Raw genomic sequence first — 15,630 nt, 5'->3', positions numbered from 1 at the left:
CCTAGAGGATATTTTTCATCAGCTGCTTGGTTGTATTTTGTCTTCTGAATGGGAAATGGGCAGCAACCAAAGGCCATTTTGGTTATAATGTCAGTTTCTGGTAAGATATTAAAGACACAGGTCACCCACAGGAATGATGCAGTGCTTTGAAACATGACTTCCTGCATGAAGGTACTATTAAAGGGGAAGAATCTCAACCACCTTGTGCCATGAGCTAGCTTTATTCACTATATATAACTCCAGAAAAAATATAATAATAATAATAATAATAATAATAATAATAATAACATTACACAGTAATCATCACGCTTATGGTTTCAGAGTAATAGCATGCTAAATATAATCAAAGGAGGAAGCTTTATAAAGACGTCTTGAGAGTTCATTCGGAGTTTATTATTGAAAGTTGTAATATTGGATGTTTTTGCTATAATAATTGGTGCCTTTCTACTCTTGCTCCTTTATTATTTATGCTGCTGCAGAACGCTTTAATTGAATATTCAACAGCTGAGTGACATGCACTCCAATGGCACGCACCCACACCCACACAGATGTAACATGTTTCACAGACAGAGTGTCTGTTATTAAACTCTTTCTGCTGTTGTACAGTCTTAGATGTTAGTGTGGAAGCTATTTATAATGGAAATGTGTAAATTTCAATCAATCCAGGTGTGGAAACTCTCTGAGTAGTGTCACAGGGCCTGAGGGTTAATTCATGCTTGGGAAGAATTTCTGTTAAACAATGATTTTTATGAAAAGTCTTAACCCTTTGAGACTGTTTGGTTTGATACATGTAATTTGATATTTATTGATTTTAATCATAATGCGCATTGCAGTCTGATTAAACAGAAGCCTATAGCTCGATGATTTTCTTTCTTGCTAATAACTTTAATGAAATGAAGCTATGAAAAGTTCACCCTGTCCTTCACAACTGATCCTCACTGTGACTTTGATTTAATCAAATTGTAAGACAGGGTGACGAGCGGCATACTAATGCACCTCAGAAATTAATTGCTCCATTGAGAGCCACTGTCAGATAAGAATGTGTCTCGTCTTATCAAGATGTGGATTTGATCTGTCGGCTACAGAGTGGAGCTTGAGTTACACTGAATCACTGACCTCTCAACTCCCCTCCCCGACCCTCTATTCTTGACTCTCTCTGCTCTCTGTGCTGTTCTCCCCCTCCTTGCCTCTGTCTCTGCAACCTCCATCTTGACATCTTTTTGTTCAAATTTCTGTTTTCTACCTTGTGCCTCTTACGTTTCTCTTTATCTTTCCCTTCTGCCTCTCTTGTCTTTTGCTCTGCAGGCATCAGAGCTGGGAATGCTGTCAGTCTACTACACTTACATCTTCACCTCTCTGGTAAGGAAATGGGAAATGGGAGATGGGAGATGGGTATGGGCATTTAGAGACAACGTACATTTCACACCTGCAGGAGCACATCAGCACTCTAATGCTGTGCTCTTGTACTGTATTAAAACCGTACACTTTAATTGGTACTCTCACTTGAATGAATGATTCAGTGGATAGAGTTAAGCAGACAACAGCTAAGACAGAGGAATTATAGCATAGCTTCATTATAGCATAATCGATTTTCTCCCTCACTGCATGTGACTGCAGATTAGTGACATGCTGAGTGCAGAGCCTCTAGTGGCTCCAGTCACTATTCATTTGCCCTCGTTGGTTGAAGTGCACTTCTGGACCAAACCAAAAAATAATAATGATTGTTGTAATTACTACTTATTGCTTGCTGCTTTTCTTATAATGATTATTGTGGAAAACCTGCCAAGCCGCCATTGAATGAGCAATGAAGTCATCGTCCTCAGTCAACATTCATTTCTGTCAGTGGATGAGTTGAGGAGGAGCTCCACACATACTTACTCTACTTCTTTCTTTCTTTCTTGGTAATTATTTGCCATGTGATTTACTCAGTTATGGTTAGTTTGTGTGTTTGCCTGCAAACTAAACTTACTGTTTACCGTATAACATTTCATCCTTAATTGGTTGTCATTGCTCATTTGAAGGTGCACTATGCGACTCTGGGAAAAAAAAAAAAAAATTGATTATAGAGTCTCATTGTTGAGTCTCGTTCCCTGGAGCATCTGTATTTGACGATCTGGGAATCAGACTCAGCAATCAGCTATCTACAATGACCTGTGATTGGCCAAAGTCTCCCGTCACTGGCTAGATTTTCTAAAGCCTGAAAACAGAGCCAAGAGGAGGCTATGGAGTCAGAGTTCCTTTTGTACCACTTGAATTACAATATGCTGAAAAGTTATTATGGGATTTTTACTCAATGAAGCCAAAATGAACTGCCTACCACAGCTCATAAGCATGGAGTGCACCACATGTTGTTTGGGCTTGTGACCAGTTTCTTGATGCCTTTTCCGCTATTTATGCCCACAGACTCTTTTATAAGGATTTAAATCACATTGCATAGTTGCTTAAAGTGACTTATTAGCTATAGTAACTTAAACAATGCTGCTTCATGAAGGAGCCTCCATACCGGATGTTGTTTACGGTGTCCTTGAGAGGTGACAGAGGCCGATAGAGAGAAAGAGCTGAGAGAGGCAGGTTAAGAAAGTGCTTCTTTGCAGAGTTTCATAGCAGTAGCATGCCAACACCCGAATCATTATGACTGAAATATCAAACAGCTTCTTTATCTACAATAAGTATGCAAGTTCATTGTGTTTTTTATGGACTCTACATTTAGAGCATCTTCTATACATTTAGAGTGTTTTACACATTGTTTCATATGATCTACTGTGCCAACATTAGGACGAGGACTGTGGATGGAGCCGCTGGGGAGGGGCTGTTCCCCGTATTTGAAATGAGTCACAGCTCCTCAAAATGTCTCTGCACATCCTTGCTGGAAATGAAAGGGACTGACCCCAAATTTGAGAGTAATGGTGTTTAGGCACGGAGAGGCTAAGGGATCTGTGAGAGTTACTGTAAGATCATAAAGATAGTGGCTTGTAGAAAATTTGATGCTATAGTAAACTTACCAGATAGCTTCTCCCTAATGGAAATTAATGAGGTTCGAAACACTTTGCTCTAATAGCAGTGTAGAGATGATTCATATCAAGCTGATTTATGACTCATTAAGAGTGGGCCGCTGCCATCTTCATGTTTTGCTCCACAGCCCTTGACATAGTCACTTCTGCTGTTGTAGCTCTCTTCTCCCTTCTTTTAACCCGCTTGTCTTTGCTCTCCTTTGTGTCTGCACCTAAATAAGCTCCCTCATCACTCTCCTCTGGTGTTGCAGTGTCGGTCTGCTGGAGGGCACAGCCTAGCACACAGATTCATGGTTGATGCTAGATGATGACCCCACATCCCCCTTCCTGCTACCATCACCACCATTTTCTTAAATCAAGCTATTGCTCATTGGCAGCTTCATTAATAGCTTCGGCTAACATCATTAAAATGGTCAGTGGTGCGCCCCCAGCAGCCTGGGACATAATGCAGAGGCTGTGAGTGGAAAAATAGGCACGCTGTTGTCTCCTTTGTTGTCGTAATAAGTGATTCATCCTATTTATTGTGTTTATAAATGGCTCTGCTGCTTTTGCATCGTGCTCACCACACACACACTCACATATGCAGATATACACCGTGACACAAAAGAGGATAGGAACAAGTTTCATTATGCTGTTTCACAGTTCAGCTCATTGTTCACCCATTTTCCAAACGCAGCGTGATAGTTCATCTCTGAAAATGGCAGCAATATGCCGAATGCTCGGGTCACTTTTTGATCCTCTTATTAAAGTACACTATGCCATTTCATAAGTATGTCCTGTCCAGAGAAATGACGGCATCAGTCATTTGTTCAAAGAGCTTAAAACTACTTAGATTACTGAGTGCCAGGTTAGGAAATAATGTGATGTTCTCTGCCACAAGTAAAGGTATGTAGGTCATGGCGGTGAGTGGGCGTTCAAAGAGTATGATTTTGACAGTTTACTTGAGACTGGAGTTCATAGTCAAAGTGCTTTTACTTTAAGTATAACAGTGATCATCCTATAATCTTCACCAAGTTGCTTAACCTCTAACATACCTGAACCACAAATGACTGCATTGTAATTGCTAAGCCACGTTCTTGGTTACTGTACTGCTATGCCTGTCAGCCATTTTTTTTTATATGGCACATACAGAGTCTACAGTGTTAATGAGGACAGCAATTCTCAACAATTTCACACTGAAAAAAGCAGGTTTCTCATTTGTAGCCGGCTACTGTCAGTTGTCTGTCTGAAATCGCTGCTGTCACATTTTATCAGAGGATGCTAACTCGGTAATTAAGCTAACATGAGAGATTGCGCGTGCCTCACAGCAAGAAGGTTGCCGGTTCGATCCCCGGGTCAGGCAGGGCCTTTCTGTGTGAAGTTTGCATGTTCTTCCCATGCATGCGTGGGTTCTCTCCGGGTACTCCGGCTTCCTCCCACAGCCCACAAACATGCTCATTAGGTTAATTGATGACTCTGAATTGTCCGTAGGTGTGAGTGTGAATGTTTGTTTGTAATCGGCTGGCGACCGGTTCAGGGTGTACCCCGCCTCTCGCCCATTGTAGCTTGGATAGGCTCCAGCCACCCGCAACCCCGAAAGGGATAGGCGGTATAGATAATGGATGGATGGATTATTCTAGTGCAATGCAGTGTTAGAAAAATAGAAAATCAGACTGTTATTTTGTTCTAACGTAACCCTGTTTGGCTGCTTTGCTTCCACACTCAGAAAAGCAAGATTGAGTTAGATTTATGCTAAATTGTTTGGATTTTCAAACAGTATGTTTCACTTTGATAAGAGAAATGGCTTCGAGGGTTGAGGACTAACCAGTGTGTTTGGTGAATTAAACACTATCTCGGGTAGCATTAGCTGAGGTTGCTGGAGTGTAAACTTCCTCAAATCTAATTAGGAGCAGGACACAGCCGCTAACATTAGCCTAAAGTCTCATGTAGCAGCGTCCAGGTCTGGCTTCCAGGCAGTGTGGAAATGCGACACACAGAGCATATCCTTTTGTGAACAGGGCTTTTTTATGTAACCTGTAAAGCCACAAAATAATGTAGTACAAAATGCTCCATTGGCCTTGATTGGCCTTATGCTTTTGGTCTTCTATTTTTTGTTTTGGGAAGGCTGAAACCATCCTCCAAACTTCTTATTAACCAATTATCACTTTTACTTAAGTCGTACGGATGCTGCTTCAGCATTTGGCAAAATGTGAAGCTTGACAGCCTCATTCACAATCCCATTTACATTCGACTTGATATTGATCCCACACCGGAGAAATGAAATGTTGCAGCCAGTATTACAATTAAAAACAGTGGCACAGAAGGGTCAAGATAGAAAGTAGAAAATCAGCATGTATATGTACATTATGTACAGACTATGAAAATACTAAACGCCAACAATGCTAATAATGCTAACAATGCTAACAGTAAAAATTCAGCCTTGGAACTGAGCTTTTCTGAACAGTAGGCTTAGCCGTGTGGCTAACACGTGTTTAGATAAGGATGGTAGGTTTTTTTACTAACGGTCTCATGTCATTGTTTATTCAGTAATAATGTTTTTAGAAGTCCTCAAGGAACACCAAATCCCATAAGCCCTTGATGTTCACACACTAAACATCATGGCTTGACAAAAAAAGCCATGGGTGAGTCAAAAGGTCATGGTTAGACACTCAATAACAGCAGGACAGAGAAGATGATAGAGTTGGAAAAGTGACTGACGAAGAGAGCTTTGTTGAGTTTTATGAACACCAACTTATGGTGATGCAAGTGCCCACTCTGTCACATTTGACAATGCTGTTTAAGTCACAAAGGTTTCAGCTTCTTATAGCAAATGCTATCGCGGATGCCAATTTGTCTTGAATATGGAAACTAAACCTAAGAGACAGGCATCTTTTTTTTTTTCAGATAGATGAAAGAAATGATTAAAGAGAGATGCTTTGAGTTACAGAAGGGAGGTTAGCCTGGACATCGCATTATGACTTTGGCTCAATAGCTGCAGTCTTTATTTAGCTGCCTAATTATAACCTTAGGGGCAGCAGATCACAAAAAGGTCCTTTTCTGTTTTTACAAAGCTTAGATTGAGGCTTTATTTGAATGCACTGACAAACGACCTTTTTTTTCATCTAGGACTTGTTGGATATCATTTTTTTCAGAAATCTCAAAACATTTCCTCTGCCTCCAGGCTGAGAGGCCTGAGCAAAGTAGATGATCGTACGGTCACTAATCGCGTGTGTGTGTGTGTGTGTGTGTGTGTGTGTGTGTGTGTGTGTGTGTGTGTGTGTGTGTGTGTCAGTTCATGGGTGCGTGCATGCATGTGTGCACTCATGCACAGGTGTTCCAGTCAAGATATTTCCAATATCTCAGCAAGCAAATAACATTACTGAAGTCTTTTCAAAGGTTATGCTTATCACTCACCTTTAGCCGTGAAAAGCTTTTACATTAGGTGACCTGTGACCAGATGCGTTTACCAGTGTTTTTAATGAATGCGATTAGTTCAACTTAATGGGAAAAATAATGTGGGGCAAAAAGAATACTGGAGCAATTAAAAAGAAATATGCTTTAAAATATTTCTGCGATGTTCATCTGAATGCAGATATATCTGAAATGAGCAACTGAGTGCTCTTGTTTATCTTGCTCTTAAAATACCAAAGCTTATATTAAAGGATGGCAGCAGTAATTTGATGTAATTGCCTGATGTGCTCTCCCAGTGTGGCGTCTGCGTGAGCCGGTGCTGAGGTTCTGCTGTAAGATGATTGTTCGTGCTTTGACATCAGTTGGACTTTATTAAGCTCTGCAGAGTTTCTGTATGGAGGCAGCTTTCCATTGCCATGGAGAATTAAAATGTTTTTCGGGTAGTGGCCTGTTTTTCAGGGGAATAATCAGTTTCCTCCCACAACACTTAAATTATTTTCTTGCGCAGTACTTTTAAGAGACAGTAGGCAGTATTCATAATTACTGCTTTATTATACTGTCTATATATAGACATCGTGAAAATACGGAGGGGGAGCAGGTAAAGCTCAGAGGTGTAAGTCTTTGCTCTCCACTCTCTCTGGGAACATTTCCAAAGATTTACTTGCCACAAAGTTCATGGCTTATGGTGTTTTCTTGTTAGCTTACATGAATCTAAATTGTGCTGCCTGTTATTTAAATTTTGCCTCCCGCAGGCTCTCATTAACTAGAATAGATACAGAATTGGCACCAGCATGCAGAGAATTCACTCACAGATGTCTGTTTTATTTTAAAAATATTATTTGTAACTATTAAAATATGACATGTCTTTGTCAGCGGGAGGATTGACCTTCTGGTGGCATCTAAATGAATTTACATTTATACAGGTATTAAACACTCCAGGTTTGAGGTTCAGATTAGAGTCACTGACCATCTGAAACTATGCGTCTGCCTGAAGTGAGAGCGTTCACAGTTTGTTCTGATCAAAAGAGCACCTAATCCATCTAAATTGCTGTTGAGAGTTCTCAGTTTGGATATGGTTATAATTAAATGGTGGAACAAGTGAGAGTTAACCAGAGGGTTTGCTGTTTTATGTTAATTTAGGAGAAAGTAGATGCTGTGGTTCATGTTGATGTGGGATCAACGTCTGCTAGCATGTATGATGTGGTGACTGACCTCCCAACCTTGTGAGCGTTTTGAAGAGGGGATGAATTCTGATTAATGGATTCAAAATGGCAGATGTTCCTCCAGATAAAACAAAACATGGGTTACTGAGGTTAGTCACTGTTTATTTAATCCTGCAAAATGGTTTGGTGTACTTGACATGCTGGTCTTGCTTTAGTCCTCGGTGGTGAAATTACATGCCAGCATCTCACGAAGGTCAAGCTCTAAGTATTGCGATAACATCACACATGAGTGATAGCTTGAATAGTTTGACCTCCAGCTCTGCTCCTGTTGTCCCTTTGGTTGTTGATTTTTGTACGTGAAGTGTGTTTCTGTATTCCCATTGCCGTGCCATTAACAAATTACGTGAATGAAGCACAGCTATATACACCGTGTCGAAATCTCCTTCATCCTGATTAAGGATATTTTCCAAGAAGGATTTTTCTTAAATTACAGTAGATGCGGTATAAATACAGTGACATGTCATCCCCCTTCTTTTCTTCTGAAGGAAGAAAATAAATAAGACCTTTAAATAGATAGTCTGAATATAATTGCCGTCTGAGTAGCATTTTCTCGACACATTAGAAACACTTCACACAAGGGAAAACTTGTCAGACACCTATTTGCCTCACAAATGATGACACATAGTTGTACTAAGTACACAGTTTTTGTTCACATCAAAGGCTTCAAAAACAGTTAAGAAGATCAAACTAACATACTGTCATATTCATAACACATTACAGTTCCATACAGTCCCTTTTTAAATAATTTCTGAAGAGTTGCAGCTTCAGCCGGTGATCATCAATCATGCAGCGTTATTGAAAGTGATGATAAATCTATGGGTTTCTTAAGAAGGCATGTAAGATTAATTATGCATGTACAAACATAAGATAACATATTTTTGATTCACTCATGAATCAAGAAGAAACGTTTAACTAATGGAGGTGTTTGTATTGTACAACTCCATTGCAATTTGTAATGTGAATTTATGGTCAAGAAATTCCACAATTACTTCTAAACATTCATTTATCTGATATTTTCCATCCTCTCTGCATCTGCTCTCTCCTCCCTCACTGTCTCCTCCTTGTCTCTCACTCTTTTCTCCAACCATTCCCTCCTTCTGTCTGCGTCCTCCACTGACACTTCATTTATCTCTGGTCCTGACGTCCCTGACTAACGATCTGCCAGACCGCTCCCCTGCCTAATCTGTTTCCCCTGAATCATCTCAAGATGCTCATCAACGTCCTCACGCAGCTACCCATCTCGAGTCAGGGTTTTTGTCAAGCCCACTCATGGATTTGACTGCTTTCGGTCTACGTTTTGGTTCTGTTTGTTTATTCTGTGTTGATGTTATTGATCTGGTGATCTAGTGACGCTCCTCTTCTACCATCATAACCAGGCAGAATTATTGCACGGCTTTCAATTTGAGTATATCGTAGCTTGTTGTGCGTTGTTTACATTACATCCTCTTTCGTGCTCCCCTTACTTTCTACGTGTGTGTGTGTGTGTGTGTGTGTGTGTGTGTGTGTGTGTGTGTGTGTGTGTGTGTGTGTGTCTCGGTGTGTGTTTGAGTTAATTACTTCTATATGTCAACAGTCTATTTATGATGTGAAAGAACAACCAGTCATTGACCATCATTAGACTTAATGATCTTCAGTAGACACTGCCTGAGGTGAAGAGAGATGATTTATTTATATATATAGATATTTTTTGGCTGTCCTTCTAATTAAAAACCATACACTAAAGATATTTAAAACTAACAATGGCCTCTAGAACATCTTTCTTGTGTTCCTCACTGCAGTCATTCTGCTTTATGATGTCCGAGGCTTCAGTCCTGGGTAATGTAATGCTTAATGTAGAAACAAGTATTCCCTTTAGTTGATGTTGCAGATCAAAATTAGACACCCGGGAGGTGATGGTGAGGAAAAGGAGCACACAGGCATCACTCAGAGTCTAACAAACATTGTTTCTCTTATTCCGTGGGATAAGGCTCTCAGCGCTGGTTTATTTTTTCTCCTCCCATTAAGTCCACTTAATGTCAGCCGTTAATATCCTGGGCTTTAATTGTAAGATCTAATAGAAATCTTGGCCCTTGGGTCACAGTGAACAGAGAGATTAAAACAGAAACATGCTTCATGGAAGAGCTGGGAAACCGAACAGCTCCACAGGGCTTTTACAGCTTCCCTCTGTTCACTTTGTTTCTGGGAATGTGAGAAGTCTGAGCTTCCTCAGCTTTAACTTCTGCCTAGTCCACATGTACACAGGTTTATTTTAAATGTCGATTTTTCTCTGCCTTTTGGCCTCTCGTCTGCACACATGCTGCCAAACTTTAGGCCACTGAACACGGATCTTTTTGAAAACTCCTTTCAGGGTGACAGTATTCAAAAAGTTCATTTGCAGTGTTGACGCGTAAACAAGGATAACTGAATGGTTTGTTTATATGAAGCGATTGTGCAACGGCAGACGTGGCCAAACTAGCGCTGGTTCTAACCTTGCTAACAAGATATTTAACACGGTTATACATAAATGTACAGTTACTCCTCCACTATATAGAGCAACATAGAGGTCAGTATGGCTTCAGAGGTCACTGCTTCATTATCCAACTCTCTGACAACACAGACCCTGCCGCCAGCATCGCCAGTTTTGGACAAGACAGGTCGGACCTCTAGTTGCATGTAGCCTACTGGTAATAGCTTTTTTCCAGGCTTCTGATTGGCTTTAGCGTTATAGTGGCATCTGTTGGTTTAGCATGCTCTTGCATGCACTTCAGTTGTGTTTCTGTGCTTTCATTTGTTACAGAGTTGTTTGGGTTTTGTTTTGTTTTTTTTTGAGAAGGAATGAAAACCCACACATATATTCCCGTCTTACACTCACATAGGCACACACACATTTGCAGAGTCACGCACTCTGTGCACATGGCTTCCATCTAAGTGATTTGCACCCTGCGATCCAAGCTACTCGGCAGGATTGAATAAATCACATCAGGTTGGCAGTGACTCATCATATGTTGACGGGATGCCTAATGTCATTTGAAGGTTAGGTGAGAACGGGATTGGGCCTAGCAGTGCGTCGCTTTGTGATGCCATTTTGAGTCTTGATGAAAGTGTGCATGGCTCTCTCTCTTTCACACACACACACACACACACACACACACACAGACAACAGTCAAAACCACGCTCTGACACACAGTGTCGGCTGACATATTATCCCCTCTCTGCAAAGCGGGGGCCATCAGCTCAACCCCCCACACACCCCTCCGCCTGTTTGTTTTGTTCTTCATGTTCCATTTCCCCTCCACACACCCATGATCCCTCTTGTCACTGCAGTCATTGTCATGCATCCGTGCCTGAAGAGCTGCCAGCGCTTCCTGACTGTCACACACATATACACACACGTGAACGATAAAACTCCAATAAATGAACTCATGAACATGCTCGCCCACACATACGTACAGTCGTCACATCCTGGCCTTCTTATCTAGCTGCCTGTCTGTCTGCTTCCCGGAAATAAGCTGTGCATTTTTTGTCTCCTGGTGTCACAAGCCAGAAGAAACGGTGATACAGAAACAGGCTGCGCTCTGAATTCACATTTCAACACAGTACAAGTCCTCACACAAACACACACATTAATTTCAGCTCATCTTTCTTTTTCTCCATTCCTATTTGTTTGAGCTGATTGGCAGGTTTGTATAAAAGGGTGATGAGGGGAGTTAGGTTTTACTTCTGAAGCATGGCTGATGCTGTTATTCACTCGTTAATCCCTATTCTTTCCCAGACACCGCTGTGCTCCCCGCCATTTGTTCTTGGCCAGTTGGGGTTCTGGGCTCGACATGCTCCATGCTTCTAATTATTCCTCCCAACACTGTCAAATGATAAAATGCTTTATAATTGAATGTGCCACAGAAGAACAGATGAAATGTATGCCTGCCTCCCAGACCTGCACAAACATGATTTTCAAGTTTTTCTCTCTCTTATTCCTATTATTTTCTTTCTTTCACAAAGTTTGAGGGGGTTGCTTCACCCGCACACACTCACTCTTTGCTAGTAAAGGATAGTTAATAGTTGTTGTCTGCCCTTGTCCTTGTCATTTCACCTCTTTCTTACTGCTGCTGCTTTCCTTATACTGTCGCAACCTGCATCCTGCATCGCGCCTCTCTCTGTGACTCTCTCACTCTTTACTCCTCTCAGGGTGTGCCTGGCATTGATAACAATATTGTTTAGGTGATACAGAATTCAATTTCACAAGTTTATTGTTCTGGTAAAATTTCATGTCCCATATCTGTGAATGCATACAAATGGAGGGAACATCCCTTTAGAAATAAAAGAAAGGGGGGGGGGGGCACTTCACATCAACCTGGCCCTCCATCTCCAGTGTGCACTGTGCTACAGAAGATTTATAAATCAAAAAAAAAAAAAGTCTTGTCAGTCAAACTGCTTTAGAGGGCAGCCACTGTGACAGTGAAAATGATTGGGATTTAATTAATTCCCCTCCACAGCTTATGTAAAGTTCATATTTCCCTGTTTAGACACAGAGTTTGAGAATCAATCAACTGAGTAATAGAAAAGGTAATAGACTACGTGGACGGTGACAACAGAGAGCCGCATCCAGCCAGAATATAAACTGTGTCATTATTATGTTACAACAAGTGTGTTTCGCCAAATAACATGCGCTTGTTGGTGATGCAAAGATGCCAATTTACTTTGCTAAGAATCACATTTATTGTGTTCTTGCTGTAAGAGCGCAGTATAAATACTTGTTGCCACAAATGCAGCTAGTCCTCAGCGAGAAGGACAAATTTTTTTGAGGCTGTATTCTCACTATGCACCAAATTGTAGTGTCTGATTTAGCCATTTTAAAGTACTTTCAAGGTTGAAGGAAACTTTGGTGCTGTTGTTATCTCGATTATCTCAAATTGGGATTTGTGCTTGACACAAAAGCCAGTCCAATCTACAGCTAGGTTTTGATTGATAGCTCAGGGTCTCATTAGGCTGAATTCAGCTTTAATTACATTATGTTTACTTTCCTCAGTGGGCTGCTAACACACTGGGCTGCTAACGACTTGTATTTTTCGCTTTGTCTAATCACTAGGATAGGATAACAGGAGAATACTGCTGTGGAGTGGCCAAATTTCCGTTGTTTTCATTCACTGTGATAAAGAATGTCCATTAAGGAAAGCAGAAAGATAAAGTGTAAATGTCTTTGTTTATGTGTCAACCCTAGATTATGTTCCTAAAAAATAAAAGAATACTGAGACTTTCGTCCAATTCGTTAACATTGTCTTATCAACAATATCCAACCACTTCAGAAAACATTAGCAACCCAAGGTGGCCTATGAATGCTATGACATAGTTAGGCTTCATACGTAGACTCTGTAGCCATGCAGAACTATAAATCCAACTTTACAGTGGGGAAAGGTCAGGGCCTTCCCGTTGGCCTGCTTTGATAAGATGTGCATCCTCTCCCCTGCTGAAGGAAGCATTCACGGTGCACGGCTCTGCTGCTGACCCTGTGCTTCACTTTGCAAGTTCATTTATCCACTTACAAAAGATGGACAGTATATTGGACAATATATTTCCTGCCCGTCCTCACCAGAAATTCGTCTGTATAGGTTGTCTGTCTAAGGAGGTTATTACGACATAGTGTAAAGAGCAAGAAAATCAGCATATGTAGGAAGGAGGGGTGGATGGATGGGCCAAACAAACACAGGACTTTCACCCAGGAGGAGCCAACATTGATTCAATTTAACCCAATCCATGAGCTTTTCCGTAACCAAGCCAAGTAGTTTGGGTCAACCTCAACGTAAGCAAACAGCGACCGTTTCACAACATTAACCACATGATGAAGGTCAAGTACAGCAAAGGTCTGATACGCATGTTGCTGGTACAACCAACAGTCATGTAGTACGTCATTGGCAATCAACCTGTTCTGTTGTTCAGGTGTGAGAATGTGTTCTATATTTCTGGATTTGAATGTTAAAAAAGATCATCTAGATTTTTGAGACTATCATTGAGACATTATTTGAGATTAAAAAAAAAAAGCATACAAGAAAATTAAAAATCATATTGACTGTCTGGAATTAGAAATCAGAATCATGAAAAATGTACCAAATAAAGAAAGACAAATGAGATGAGATGGGTGGGCATTTTGTAGCATTTGATTGTATTTTTAAACTTGCGGGGTATGATAAAGGATTCAAACAGTGGGTGACCAAGGCAATCACAGAATTGGGCTGTTCTATAGGTAATTCAATTCAATTCAATTCAATTTTATTTGTATAGCGCCAAATCACAACAGAAGTTGTCTCAGGACACTTTCCATATAGAGCTGGTACAGACCAAGCTCTTTTATCTACAAAGAAACCAACAATTCCCCCATGAGCAAGCACTTGGCGACAGTGGCGAGGAAAAACTTCCTTTTAACAGGCAGAAACCTCGAGCAGAACCAGACTCTGGGTGGGCGGCCATCTGCCTCGACCGGTTGGGTGAGAGAGGAAGAGCAAGAGAGAGAGAGTGAGACAGACAGACAGACAGACAGACAGACAGACAGACAGACAGACAGACAGACAGACAGACAGACAGACAGACAGACAGACAGAAAGAAAAGCAGTCAGAGAGAGAGAGAGACAGAGACAGAGACAGAGAGACAGACATGCAGTCACAGTAACAGTGACAGTGGATGTAATAACAGCAGTAGCAGTTGCAGTGGATGTCAGGCAGGGCCAAGGCAGGAGACGCAGCTGAAATCCACAATCCAGATTCAGCCACTGTCCATGGGAACCTGCAAGACGACAAAGCACAGAGACTCCGGGGAAGGAGCTAAGTTAGTAACACGCCGTGGTAGGACATGAGAGCGTGCGGATGGAGAGGGACAGAAGGACGGAGGAGCTCGGTGTATCTTTGGATGTCCCCCAACAGTCTAATCCTATAGCAGCATAACTAGGGGCTGGTCCAGGACCAGCCTGAGCCAGCCCTAACTATAAGCTTTATCAAAAAGGAAAGTTTTAAGCCTACTCTTAAATGTAGAGACAGTGTCTGCCTCCCGGACAAAGACTGGAAGATGGTTCCACAGGAGAGGAGCTTGATAGCTAAATGCTCTGACTCCTGTTCTGCTTTTTGAGACTTTAGGAACCTTAAGTAGACCTGCATTCTGGGAACGCAGTGTTCGAGTAGGGCAATAAGGTACTATGAGCTCTTTAAGATAAGAAGGTGCCTGGCCACTTATGGCTTTGTAAGTAAGGAGGAGAATTTTAAACTCTATTCTAAACTTTACAGGGAGCCAGTGCAAAGTGGCAAGTATTGGAGAAATATGATCTCGCTTCCTGGTTTTTGTCAGAACACGTGCTGCAGCGTTCTGGAGCAACTGGAGAATATTCAGCAGCGAATTTGGGCAGCCTGATAGTAAAGAATTGCAATAATCCAGCCTGGAAGTTACGAATGCATGGACTAGTTTTTCTGCATCATTTTGAGACAAAATATGCCTGATTTTTGCGATATTACGTAGGTGAAAAAAGGCAGTCCTTGAAATTTGTTTTACATGGGAGTGAAAGGACATGTCTTGGTCAAAGATAACTCCCAGATTCTTTACAGTGGTGCTGGAGGCCAGCGCAATGCCATCCATAACTGCTATGTCATCAGAAAGTGACCTTCTAAGATGTTTAGGGCCTACTACTATAACTTCAGTTTTGTCCGAGTTTAGCATCAGAAAATTGCAGGTCATCCAGGTCTTTATGTCATGAAGACATGCTTGTAGTCTAGTTAACTGACTGGTTTCTTCCGGTTTCATTGATAAATATAGCTGGGTATCATCTGCATAGCAATGAAAATTTATTGAGTGCTTCCTGATAATCTTACCTAAAGGAAGCATATATAAGGTGAATAGAATTGGTCCAAGCACAGAACCCTGCGGAACTCCATAGCTGACTTTAGTGAGCACAGAGGAGTCGTCATTAACGCGTACAAACTGAGAGCGATCTGACAAGTAGGATTTAAACCAGCTTAGCGCAGTTCCCTTAATGCCAATGAAATGTTCC

General features: G+C 41.3%; 1 protein-coding gene across 3 annotated transcripts in view; it reads left to right on the top strand.

Annotated features, from left to right (window-relative positions):
* Positions 1-15,630, top strand: part of grik4 (glutamate receptor, ionotropic, kainate 4) — a 274,826-nt gene that overhangs the window by 192,375 nt on the left and 66,821 nt on the right. For all 3 annotated transcript variants that reach the window (XM_070969982.1, XM_070969980.1, XM_070969981.1), the window contains one exon: positions 1,306-1,359. In XM_070969982.1, coding sequence (XP_070826083.1) covers positions 1,306-1,359 — 54 coding nt within the window. The remainder of the gene's footprint in view (positions 1-1,305; positions 1,360-15,630) is intronic.

The sequence above is a fragment of the Chaetodon trifascialis genome, chromosome 9 (assembly GCF_039877785.1).
Source record: "Chaetodon trifascialis isolate fChaTrf1 chromosome 9, fChaTrf1.hap1, whole genome shotgun sequence".
Taxonomy (NCBI): Eukaryota; Metazoa; Chordata; class Actinopteri; order Chaetodontiformes; family Chaetodontidae; genus Chaetodon; species Chaetodon trifascialis.
Note: the sequence above shows the minus strand (reverse complement) of the source record. Positions and strands in the feature narration are given on the sequence as shown.